This window comes from Odocoileus virginianus, chromosome 22, assembly GCF_023699985.2.
Source record: "Odocoileus virginianus isolate 20LAN1187 ecotype Illinois chromosome 22, Ovbor_1.2, whole genome shotgun sequence".
In the NCBI taxonomy this organism is placed as follows: Eukaryota; Metazoa; Chordata; class Mammalia; order Artiodactyla; family Cervidae; genus Odocoileus; species Odocoileus virginianus.
Window position 1 is genome coordinate 55,505,162 of NC_069695.1, and position 12,716 is coordinate 55,517,877.

The 12,716-nt window shown below is 56.2% G+C and overlaps 2 protein-coding genes across 6 annotated transcripts in view; one reads left to right on the top strand and one right to left on the bottom strand.

Annotated features, from left to right (window-relative positions):
• The window catches only part of KCNG2 (potassium voltage-gated channel modifier subfamily G member 2), a 52,017-nt gene extending 44,598 nt beyond the window's left edge, over positions 1-7,419 (top strand). Inside the window, exon 3 of the mRNA XM_070453010.1 lies at positions 6,342-7,419. Coding sequence (XP_070309111.1) covers positions 6,342-7,115 — 774 coding nt within the window. The 3' untranslated portion in view covers positions 7,116-7,419. The remainder of the gene's footprint in view (positions 1-6,341) is intronic.
• Positions 7,420-10,327: 2,908 nt separating this feature from the next.
• SLC66A2 (solute carrier family 66 member 2) overlaps positions 10,328-12,716 on the bottom strand; it is a 41,779-nt gene continuing 39,390 nt past the window's right edge. For 3 of the 5 annotated variants that reach the window (XM_070453016.1, XM_020875611.2, XM_020875612.2), the window contains one exon: positions 10,328-11,835. In XM_070453016.1, the coding sequence (XP_070309117.1) occupies positions 11,628-11,835 (208 nt within the window). In that variant the 3' untranslated portion in view covers positions 10,328-11,627. The remainder of the gene's footprint in view (positions 11,836-12,716) is intronic. The other 2 variants (XR_011482790.1, XR_011482789.1) reach the window with 1 other exon arrangement.

Sequence of the window (12,716 nt, forward strand, 5' to 3'; positions counted from 1 at the left end):
GTGGGCCTTAGGAAGCATCACTACAAACAAAGCTAGTGGAGGCGATGGAATTCCAGATGAGCAATTTCAAATCCTGGAAGATGATGCTAGGAAAGTGCTGCACTCAATATGTCAGCAAATTTGGAAAACTCAGCAGTGGCCACAGGACTGGAAAAGGTCCGTTTTCATTCCAGTCCCAAAGAAGGGCAATGCCAAAGAATGTTCAAACTACCACACAATTTGCACTCATCTCACACACTAGTAAAGTAATGCTTAAAATTTTCCAAGCCAGACTTCAGCAATACGTGAACCATGAAATTCCAGATGTTCAAGATGGTGTTAGAAAAGGCAGAGGAACCAGAGATCAAATTGCCAGCATCCACTGGATCATCGAAAAAGCAAGAGAGTTCCAGAAAAACATCTAGATCATCAAAAAAGCAAGAGAGTCCCAGAAAAACATCTATTTCTGCTTTATTGACTATGCCAAAGCCTTTGACCGTGTGTATCACAATAAACTGTGGGAAATTCTGAAAGAGATGGGACTACCAGACCACCTGACCTGCCTCTTGAGAAACCTATATGCAGGTCAGGAAGCAACAGTTAGAACTGGATATGGAACAACAGACTGGTTCCAAATAGGAAAAGGAGTACGTCAAGGCTGTATATTGTCACTGTGCTTATTTAACTTATATGCAGGTTACATCATGAGAAACGCTGGGCTGGAGAAAGCACAAGCTGAAATCAAGATTGCCGGGAGAAATATCAATAACCTCAGATATGCAGATGACACCACCCTTATGGCAGAAAGTGAAGAAGAACTAAAGAGCCTCTTGTTGAAAGTGAAAGAGGAGAGTGAAAAAGTTAGCTTAAAGCTCAACATTCAGAAAACTAAGATCATGGCATCCTGTCCCATCACTTCATGGCAAATAGATGGGGAAACAGTGACAGACTTTATTTTCTTGGGCTCCAAAATCACTGCAGATGGTGATTGCAGCCATGAAATTAAAAGACATTTACTCCTTGGAATGAAAGTTATGAGCAACCTAGACAGCATATTAAAAAGCAGAGACATTACTTTGCCAACAAAGGTCCATCTAGTCAAGGCTATGGTTTTTCCAGTGGTCATGTATGGATGTGGAGTTGGACTATAAAGAACGCTGAGCGCCGAAGAATTGATGCTTTTGAACTGTGGGGTGGAGAAGACTCTTGAGAGTCCCTTGGACTGCAAGGAGATCCAACCAGTCCATCCTAAAGAAGATCAGCCCTGGGTGTTCATTGGAAGGACTGATGCTGAAGCTAAAGCTCCCATACTTTGGCCACCTGATGTGAAGAGCTGACTCATTTGAAAAGACCCTGGTGTTGGGAAAGATTGAGGCAGGAGGAGAAGGGGACGACAGAGGATGAGATAGTTGGATGGCATCACCGACTCAATGAACATGGGTTTGGGTGGACTCTGGGAGTTGGTGATGGACAGGGAGGCCTGGCGTGCTGCTGTTCATGGGGTTGCAAAGAGTCTGACATGAGTGAGCAACTGAACTGAATTAATTAAAAATTTTAAAAAACCACTTTGTTTGCAGAAGGGCCTGGTGGGGACCGCCCTGGCCTGTCCCTTGGGCTCCACCCCAACCCATGTGACACTTCTGGCTGCCTGCCCTCCCCCGCAGGAGCCCCGAGCCTGGGAGCAGGTTTGGGGTGCAGCCACAGAAGGTGTGGGAGAACCCGCCATGGGCTGAACCAGCCCCCATGCACCCGCAGGCACCTGGACTGGGAGACTCCCGCCTGCTGGTGAGGGTCCCCTCCAAGGCCCCGCCTGACCTTCTCACTTGTGAAGCCCAGGGGCTCAGCCACCGAGGGGGAGGCCTGTCAGAAAAGGGCAAAAGCAGAGCCTGGAGGAGCCGGGAGCCCCAGGGCCCGCGTGGCAGGCCCATGCGTGTGCCGCTGGGTGGGGCGGGCTGGCATTGCTCTGGGGGCGCTTGGAGACCAGACCAGTGGAGACGTGGGGGAGGGAAGGACATCGGGCACATAGGTTTACTGCTGACCCGATTTTGGCCAAATAGGCCAGTTGTGTCAAATTATGATAAATTAGGGTCATTTTCTAAAAATTCCAAGAATAGTTCCCTCCACTTATCCTCCTGACTGGTCCTTAAGGAGGGGGTGCGGCGGAGGGGTTCACAGGCCAAATCCACTAGATTGACCTGCCTCTGGGCAGGTGCGGGGGCGAGGGGCCGCCTCCCGCCTGCCCCAGGGGCGCCTAGGGTCTTCGTCCTTCCTCCTCCACCTTGGGACCTTCCTTGGGACCACCACCCACCCGATGGGGGCTTGCGGCTTAGACTTAGCCAAGAGATGATGGGGGACCAGGAGCCCAAGTTCAGCCTTGACGAGGGGACGTCATGTGGGGGTGTTCCTAGGGGGACCCCCAAGCACCCCGTGGCCTGAGGTCATCAGACTCCAGGTAAGGACGGTGATCCCCCTTCCTGCTGCCAGGGCTTCTGCCCCATCAGCCCCACGGCCCCTTCCTGCCTAACTCCCGCCGTTTCCTGAGGCCCCAGGCCCGGCAGGAGGCCCCTATGGCTCCTCCAGGGCCACACCAGGTGGGCAGAGACCCAGGGCATCAGCGCTGCCCAGAGGAGCTTCGGCCTCTCAGAGCCTTCCCCCAGCGTCCCCCAGGCTGCCCAGGAGGAATGAGGTGGAACGGGGCCGTGGGGGCCGCAGGGCTGCCGGGGTAGAAGTCTTTCATATCATTTTATGTATTTATCGGTGACTGTGCTGGGTCTCGGTTGCTGGGCCGGCTTTTCTCTAGTTGTGGTGCTCGAGCTTCTCATCAAGGTGGCTGCTCTCGTGGAGCCAGGGCTCCGGGCACAGAGGCTTCGGTGGCTGTGGCACATGGGCTCTAGAGCGCAGGCTCAGCAGTTTGGCTCCGTTGCTCCACTGCGTGTGGGATCTTCCTGGACCAGGGATGGAACCCATGTCTCCTGCATTGCCATGCAGATTGTTTACCACTGAGCCACCAGGGAAGCCCTAATAATTATTTATTAATAATTATAATATATAATAATTATAGCTTTGCTGCTATATGATTCACATATAGTTTGCCCCTCTTGAGTGTATGATTCTGCTGTTTCTGGAGTGTTCCCAAATTCTGGAGCCATCACTACCATCTGATTTTAGAGAATCTCCATCTCCCAGGAGACCCTGGCAGCTGGTTCACGCATTCCTCAGCCCCTTCCCGCTCCTGCCAGCCCTGAGCTACCAAGGTTGTGTCTTAAATACTTCCTTGTTCTGGGACCTGAGAACAGAACCACCCAGCATGTCTGGCATGACTGGACCTGAGCTGTCTTCAAGGCTCATCCATGTTGTAGCAGGAGTCAGCGCTTCATTTCTTCCATGGCCCAGTAGTGGCCCAGTGTGTGTGCGGCTTCCAGATTTTTAGTCCATCTGTCAGCAGGTGGACATCTGGGTTGTGTCCAGCTCTTGGCTGTTGTGACTCACTCGACCATGAACATCCGTGTACAGGTTTCTGTCTGCACATGCATGTTGACTTCTCCAGGCACGAACCTAGGAGTGGGGTGATGGGGCTGCGTGGCCACTCCATGAGGAAGGTTTAGGGGCACAGCCAGACTCTTAACCAAGGTGACTAGATTGCGGCACACTCCCATCAGCAGCGCATGAGGCCTGGTTTCTCCAGCACTTGTCGTCGGCTCTTGCACTCTGGCTGTCCTGGTTGGGGTAAAGTGGGATCTTAGGGTGGGTTTGCCCTACATTTCCCTGGTGATGAATGGTGTTGAGCCCCATTTCATGTGCTTCTCAGTCACTTGTGTATCTTCTTTGGAGAAAGGTCTGTTCAGATCCCTTGCCCATTTTTAAAATTGGGTTGTCTTTTTTATCATTGAGATGTAGGAATTCTGTGTTCTAGATACAAGTCCCTTGTCACACATGAAAGTGAAAGTAAAGTCGCTCAGTCGTGTCTGACTCTTTGCCACTCCATGGACTGTAGCCCATCAGGCTTCTCCATCCATGGGGTTTTCCAGGCAAGAATGCTGGAGTAGGTTGCCATTTCCTTCTCCAGGGAGTCTTCCCCATCCAGGGATCACACCCAGGCCTCCCGCATTGAAGGCAGACACTTTACCTTCTGAGCCATGATGTGTACATATATTCTCCCATTCTGGGGCTTATCTTATACTTCCCAAGACACTCTGTATTAGTGTCTGTATTAGTCTGCTAGGGCTGCTGTAACTAAGTATCACTGACCATGTTACTGAACAGAAACCTGTTTTCTCACAGTCTCAGAGGCTGAAGTCTGAGGTCCCGGTGTTGACAGGTTGGTTTCTCTTGACACGTCTCCCCTTGGCAAGTGGACGGCTGTCTTCTCCTGTGTCCTCACGTGGTCCTGCCTCTGTGTGTGAGTATGTCTCCTCACCTCCTCTTCTCAAAAGGACACCAGTCCTGTTGTTGGACCAGGGCCCACACACAACCTCATTGTAGCCTTGATCAATTGCTAAGTCATGTCTGACTGCAACCCCACGGACTGCAGCACACCAGGCTTCCCTGTCCTTCACTCTCTCCCAGAGTTTGATCAAGTTCATGTCCATTGAGTTGGTGATGCCATCCAACCATCTCATCCTCTGTCACCCCCTTCTCCTCCTGCTGTCAATCTTTCCCAGCATCAGGGTCTTTTCCAATGAGTCGGCTCTTCTCATCAGGTGGCCAAAATATTGGAGCTTTAGCTTCAGCATCAGTCCTTCCAGTTAATAGTCAGGGTTGATTCCCTTTAGGATTGACTGGTTTGATCTCCTTGCTATCCAAGGGTTCTCAAGAGTCTTTTCCAGCATCACAGTTTGAAAGCATCAGTTCTTCGGCGCTCAGCCTTCTTTATAGTCCAACTCTCACATAGGTACATGACTACTGGAAAAACAATAGCTTTGACCAGACAGACCTTTGTTGGCAAGTTTAATCTATCTGTTATATCTTGTTTGCTCCTGCTTTTGGTATCACATCTGAGAAGAGTCTGGGACCACTGGTTTTCAGCCTGAAGACCTTCCTTTAGAGTTCTGTAAGGCAGCTCTCAGTGTTTGTTCTTCTGGGCTAGTCTTCATTTCACCTTCATGCTTTGATGACAGTGTTGCTGGATATAGGAGCCTCAGGTAGGGGGGTGTTTTCTGAGCAGTGTGAACACGGTTATCCACAGCTTCCTGCTGAGAGGTTAGGTTGTTAATCTCACTCAAGTGACCTCTCAGGTGACCGTTGGTTGCTGTCTGTGCTATTCCCAAGGTTTTCTCCTTGTCTGTGGCCTTCGATATTTTTCCTGTGATGTCTCTTCCCTGACAGAACTCAGTGAGTCTCCTGGGTGTGTCGGTCATTGCTTTTCAGCAGATCTGGGGAGTTTGCAGCCGCTGTTTCTCAAACATTCTCCTGCTCGCTCCTCCCCCTCCCACTGGTACCTGGATGCCACAGTGCCGGCCCAACCCGTGTGTCCCAGGTTCTCGCTGGTCTCAGCCTGTGTAATTGCCTCCAGCGATCTCCTAGTTCTCTAACCCTTTCTTCTGACAGTTTACATTCACTGCCGAGCTCCTGTAGTGAATTTTCTGTTATTGTATGCTTCAACTTCAAATTTTCCATTTGATTCTTTTAAAAATTTTCTTTTTTGATATTCTCCATCTGATGCTATGAACAGTCAATCAAATTTTCTTTAGTTCTGTGACGATACTTATAATGGCAGTTTTGAAGCTTTTTGTTAATCTGACATTTGGTCATTCTCATAGGAAGTTTCTGTTGACTGATTTTTTTTTTTCTGATGTATAGGTCATACCTTACTGTTTCTTTGCCTGCCCTATGATTTTTTGTTGAAAACTGGGCATTTTAGATGATAAAATATCTAGGAACACTGGATATTTGCCCCCCCCCCCCATGTTACTGTTCTCTGCTTGTGTGTTTAATGATTGGTTGGATTATTTTAGTGAAGTCTATTTTATTTTTTTCTTGGGTATCTCCCTGAGCAGCCTCCTCCATGATCTGGGGCTCTGAAAGGTGGAGGGTGGGGGTCTTGGTTCAAATACCAAAGACTCTCATTTTTAAATGAATTTCCATAGATTTTCTTGAATAAATGTTTCATTTGCTGTTGTCCTTGAAACTACTTCTGGAGCTTTAAGTGGTTTTGTTTTGTTTTGTTTTGTTTGTAAACAAATCAGCTGAGCTCTGCTCACTCCCTCGCAGGAAGCCCACCTCCTAGTACTTCTTTGTTAAAAAAAAAAAGTAATTGGGTTTTTGTGCACAACCCTTGCCCTGCAGTGCTGACATCTGGAGGAAGGGCAGCCCAGGAGGGATAGGCCTACGTGCCCCCAACACAAGTCCCCCTCTCCCTGCAGGGTGAGTGCTCCCCTAAGTGTCGCAACCTGTTTGTGCTGGAGACGGTATGCGTGGCCTGGTTCTCCTTCGAGTTCTTGCTGCGCTCGCTGCAGGCCGAGAGCAAGTGCGCCTTCCTGCGGACCCCACTCAACATCATCGACATCTTGGCCATCCTGCCCTTCTACGTGTCGCTACTCGTGGGCCTGGCGGCCCGGCCCGGCGTGGGAGGCAACAAGCTGCTGGAGCGCGCGGGGCTGGTGCTGCGGCTGCTGCGGGCGCTGCGCGTGCTCTACGTGATGCGCCTGGCGCGCCACTCGCTGGGGCTGCGCTCGCTCGGCCTGACCGTGCGCCGTTGTGCGCGTGAGTTCGGGCTGCTGCTGCTCTTCCTCTGCGTGGCCATGGCCCTCTTCGCGCCGCTCGTGCACCTGGCCGAGCGCGAGCTGGGCGCGCGCCGCGACTTCTCCAGCGTGCCAGCCAGCTACTGGTGGGCTGTCATCTCCATGACCACTGTGGGCTACGGCGACATGGTGCCGCGCAGCCTGCCCGGGCAGGTGGTGGCGCTGAGCAGCATCCTCAGCGGCATCCTGCTCATGGCCTTCCCGGTCACCTCCATCTTCCACACCTTCTCGCGCTCCTACTCGGAGCTCAAGGAGCAGCAGCAGCGCGCCGCCAGCCCTGAGCCCGCCCTGCGCGAGGACAGCACGCGCTCCGCCTCCGCCACCGCCACTGAGGATGACGGCTCACAGAGCCCTGATGGCGCCGGCTCAGCCGGGGCCTCCTCGGAGGGGCCGTGAGCACGGGCGGGGCCGACCTGACCTGCGGGGACAGTCGGGGGCCTGGGGGCGGCACTGCGTCCTCGCCCCACTCCGCGCTCAGAGGGGCTGGACGGCTCCTGTCGTCAGCCTGCATGTTGCTCGACCTGCGCACACCGGAACTTGGCCCGGGCCTGACCGGCCTGACTCGGGGGTCAAAGCCATCCTGTGCTTGGAGTAAAGAGTTTCACCCTAGGAGCACCACCAACCTGTTCTGCGTTTTCCTTTTTTGTCTCCAGAGTTTCCCCTCCATGGCCAACTAAAAATAAATTCCATAATCCTAGAAGCTCCAGGCCTGTAGCAAATGCCAGAAGGCCACACTTGTCCTTCAGCCTCACCCTGACCTTCCCCCGCTGGTCACTGTGGGGTTCAGTGGGGTTGGGGGGCAGCCTTGGGGAGCTGTGGGGAAAGGGCAGTGCCTTCCTGCTCCTGCTGTCACCCTCAGGGGCCATGCCCCCTCAGAGGGAGGCCTTTACGTAGCCTCTGTACAGGCCACATGCCCACCAAGTAATGGGGGTGCTTACAGCCCCCACTTCCTTTGGGGGTGTGTGTGCCAGCCCTGACCTCTGACCTCCCTTCCTAGCCCTCATCTGCTGTCCCCTCAGAATGCCCAGCAACGCTGTAGGCCTGCGTGTCAGCCGGGGGCCCCACAGCCTTCCTGGGCGCCTGGCCCCCTCCCCGGGCGTGCAGCTGCTGGAAGCCGGTCATCACGGAGCTGCTGCTTCTCCAGGGGAGGGGAGGGTCTGTGCCCACGCGGCTCTTCGGCCACAAGCCTACTCCTCCGGGGGAAACGACTTCCTCCTGGGCGGGGGGTTTCGCCGACCGTCCCTCCGAGGGATCAGTCAGCAGTGGGACACCCCCCCTTTGCTGCAGTGGAGCCCTGCAGAACCAGAGCCACGGCCGGTCACAGGATGGGTGCCGTGGGCCACCCTGCGGAGAGCCGTGCAGGGACGGGGGCACCCGTTCCCCAGCGCCTGGGCGGGCCACCAGCCCTGGCTTTCCTGCTCCTCCCGTGCTGCCCCGACCCTCCACGTGGCCCCCCGGGCCGGGGGCTGGCGGGCCTCTGCTGGCCGAGGCCTCCGTTGCCCACCCAGGTTGGGGGCAGGAATGAGCCGGGTCCCTGCCAGCCTGTGGCCCCACGCCCACCCTGGAAGCCCACACCGAGATGCTCCCTGGGACAGTCTGCGTGAGTCCTGCAAGACACAATGCGCCACGGCTGCTTCCTGCCAGGGCTCTCTGGTTCATCTGAACACGTCTGTACACGTTTAAAGGGGTGGTCTCGTCAGTGACATTCCAGGGACCTTCAGCAAACAGCCCCCTACTCTCAGTGCTGCTCCTGCACATGCTGTAACCTCCCTGGGCCCCGACTCGCCCTCCACTGCCCCAGCTGACACCTGGGGGCTCGGGGATTCACTCAGATCCCCAGGGCCACTCCAGGGCTGAATGTGCTCCACCGTCAGTGATGTGGGTCCGAAACCCCCATATCTGCTGCCAAAATAGGCCCAACTCTGGTACCTCTTATTTCAGAGGAAAATGCACCCCCCCACACAAACACACAGTTTCCTCCCGGCCAGCTGGAATCCAGGACGGGCAGCAAGAGGCGCTCGAGCTGTGGGCAGGCAGGCAGCTCTCTGAGCTGTTCACCTGCTCTCACTCTGAGTAGACGCGGTCACTCACCCAGGAGCCGGGGCAGCAGCACTGTCTTCTTCCCATTTCCAAAATGTCCCCCTTGTTGAGAGGAAGAGCTATGAAAGTGACCCTCATATATTTTTCTCACTGGGAGCCCCAGGTGGAATTACTATTAAAAATATCTGCCTTGCGCTAGTAGACGTCTTGTCCAGGGCCCGGGCACAGAGCCCTCTTGGCCAGTGTGGCACCAGGCCTGTGAACCCGCCCGCTCTGCTCGGTCTCCAAAGGCAGCTCCTCAGAGGAACACAAGCCGCTTCCGAGCTGGTTCTCTGCTCATCAGTCAAGTCAGAGGAGGCTACAGGTAAGTTCTCAGGAACAAAGATGGGTTCCCCAAAATGGCACCCCATATATTTTTTGCCTCTTTTTTTTAAACTATTTAAACTTTTACTGAATAATTTTTAATTAAAATAGTTATTCTGAATTAACACATTATCAGAGGGAAAATAAACATCCATGCCAGAGCAGTACCCCTGCCCTGCACCACTCAGTACGGGGAATCTGGGGTCCACACTGAGGCTCTGTGCTGCCTGGGGTTGCCGTGTCGACTGTCACCAGCTCAGGTCAGCTCCAGCGGCCGACCTCATCCTCGGACACTCAAGCGCTGGCGTGACTCATCGAAAAAACTTAAAATAATTCCCTTTCATGTATCTTGACTTGGTGGATTTTTTTGGCCTTGCCCCCATTATAAATGCTCTAAAACAAGCTGCTTAGTACAAACAGCTCCAACCCGACCTTCTATACAGAATTGTGTGTTTTCTTTAAAATACCTCTTCTGGCCTTGACATTCCCCAACCTCTTGAGACATTCCGTTGTCAACAGAACTGTATGAATTGGTGAACAGGGGGCTGCCTCCTTCAGCCTAGTCCCACCGGCACAGGGCGGTCACTGCCCCAGGATTCTGAGGGGTGACCCCAGTGTCACAGGCCAGTGCTGTTCCCCAGGAGCCTGAGGGGTGACCCCGGTGTCACAGGCAGCGCTGTCCCCCAGGGATCTGAGGGGCGACCCTGGTGTCACAGGCAGCACTGTCCCCCGGGAGCCTGAGGGGTGACCCACATGTCACAGGCAGCGCTGTCCCCCAGGGATCTGAGGGGTGACTGTGCTGTCACAGGCAGCACTGTCCCCAGGGATCTGAGGGGCGACCCCGGGTGTCACAGGCAGCACTGTCCCCCAGGGATCTGAGGGGTGACCCACGTTTCACAGGCAGCACTGTCCCCCGGGAGCCTGAGGGGTGACCCACGTGTCACAGGCAGCATTGTCCCCCAGGGATCTGAGGGGTGACCCACGTGTCACAGGCAGCACTGTCCCCCCGGGAGCCTGAGGGGTGACCCACGTGTCACAGGTAGCGCTGTCCCCCAGGGATCTGAGGGGCGACCCCGGGGTCACAGGCAGCGCTGTCCCCAGGGCGGGGTGCTGGCCCAGCACTTCCCTGGATCCCCTAGGTGAAGGACAGATGGGCCCTTGACTCTGCCCTGGGCCATGCTCCAACTCCACTCATGAGGCTACACTGGATCCGCGAGCAGTTTATTGAGTTAAAATCACCCTGACAGGACTGTGGGGCTCCCACACGGGGCACACAGGGCACCACTTCACCCGGCGACAGACATCTCCCTTCATTTTAAAAAATAAAGATTTTCAGAGCATCTTGCAGGTCAGAGATCTGCACGGGATCCTCAAACATTCAGGAGCTTTTGAGGAAAAGTCAGGAGGAGGAGATGGCTTCGCACGCATTCCACTGACCACATGAACACGGGCACTCTGGCAGTGGCCCGGGGAGCATGGACGCCACAGGCCCTCTGCCCAGCAGGAGGGGAAGTGCCTGCGGAAAGCCTGCAGAAGTATCTAGAACACTCGCCCAGGAGACTGAGGTGCCCATGTAGACTGAAGAGAGCCAACGTTAGACACAGGGGACACGGAGGGCCGTGCAGAAGATGGGGGCAGTGTGGGGAAGCCTGCTCCGCCACCCCCTGCCCTGACCCGCAGGTGCCTCCAGGCCTGGAAGACGGATGCCTTGGGCTGCATCTGAAAAGGGCACAGTTCCCAGAGGGAATGGATGCCTGGGGCAGCCCAGTCCTGGACTTGGGCCCCCAGCCTTCCCGGGCACACCCCAGGCCCACCAGCACCCAGGCCCCCTCCCAACACCCCGGGCCCATGCAGGCCACAGCTCTGCCGGACGTGATTGGGTCCACAGCAGCCTCACCAGGAGGAGCCAGTGGAGCAGCGAGGCCACTAGGGCCTGGAAAGGTGCCGCCCTGGGTTAGGAATTCGGAGCCTGGCATCCCACATGGCCCAGCCTGACCCTGCGGTGCATCATCCCGGCTGGCCTGAGACCGCGGGCCCCTCGGGTGGGGACCTAGGCTCCCTGGTGCTGTTTCTCACTCCTGCTGCGTCTTGCCCATCCTGAAACCCCCAGCCTGGCTGCAGGCCCCCCCACCCGCCACGTCAGGGGCCCGGGGCCCGAGACATGGAGGTTCCCGGAGGTCCTGGGTCCCACGGGGTGCAGGACTGCCCCCGGGGCTGTGAGCTTGCCCCAGGCTCTGGCCAGTGGTGTCCTGAGCTGAAGTGGAAGAGAGGCCTATTTTCTGTCAGTTTGAGAGCACGGCAGCCCCGCCTAGGGAGTCCCGCTGGTGGAGTCCTGGGCGACAGAGTGCAGCGTTGGCCCCCAGACCCTGCCATGCCCAAGAGCCGGAGGCCAGGCGAGTCCCCCACAGCCAGACCCATCTCGGGGCTGTGGCCTCCGCTGCCCACGTGGAGCACAGGTGGTCGGGCCAGAAGCTTCGGTCCCGCGTGCTCATCCTCCCGGCTGCCTCAGAGAGCCTTTGCGCTGGTGGGGTGGGCCGCGTGGGGGGCTGGCTTCAGTGGGTGGCGGGTGAACACGTAGGCCTGCCCCAGGATGGCCAGGTCCACCAGCACCTGCAGCAGCCCACACACCGAGAACTGCAGGGGCGCCCCGTTCAGCAGGAAGTAGGCCGTCTTGAAGGTGTCTCCACTTGTCCACATGAAGACCATCTTGATGCTGCAGGGACACAGAAGTGGTCAGGGGTCACAGACCACGGTTAGGGGTCACACTGCAGGGTCAAGGGTCTTAACCCAGGGGTCACAGACCTGAGGTCAGGGCACTTAACCCAGGGGTCAGTCAGGGGACATGCCAGACCCTGGCCCACGCTCCTGTCCTGGCCGTGAAGTCACCACGTGCATGGCTGCAGGGCCAGGAAGGCCCTCGGGCAGGAGAAGCCTCAGGTCTGCAGGGCAGAGAAGGGCGCCGCAGGGCCAAGCCCATGTGGGCTCACAAATGTCCCGTCCTGGCTGCAGGCACAGCAGGTGTGTGGCCCTCAGGTGACCTGCTATGGCCTCAGGTGGGACAGGCCTGTCACACCGTGTCCCACCAGCCAAGCTCACAGCACGAGAACTGGCCTGGGGGGTAGCCCTCTGCCCCCCACACCTGCACCCAGGGCACTGAGCAGGAAACCAGGGGCCTCTCTTGGTAACTGCCGCTCAGCCAGGCTCCTCGCTCCCAAGACAGCCTGAGGGGGACCCCCTTCCAGTCATCGGTGTCGCTCCCGGAGTCTCAGACCAGTCCTCGGAGCAGACCTGCACCTCTGACCGCTCGCGTCTGCACACACCTCTCCACATCTAACAGCTGGCTGGCCAGGCACAAGCACCAGCACATTGTTTTTCTGCATAGAGTGTTTAAAGCAGACCCATTTGCACAGCAGGCGAACCTTATGTGGCTGATTAAGCCAGGTCACAGTTTGTGGGGGCAGCTGCCTGTCGGCTGGGAGGACTCCAGGGACAGGATGCAGGTCTGAGCCCTCTGTGCCAAGGGCAGGGCAGGTGCTCTGCGCTCCTGAAGTGGCCCCATCCACCTGGGGTTGGGAGGCCTCTGACCCCAGGCTG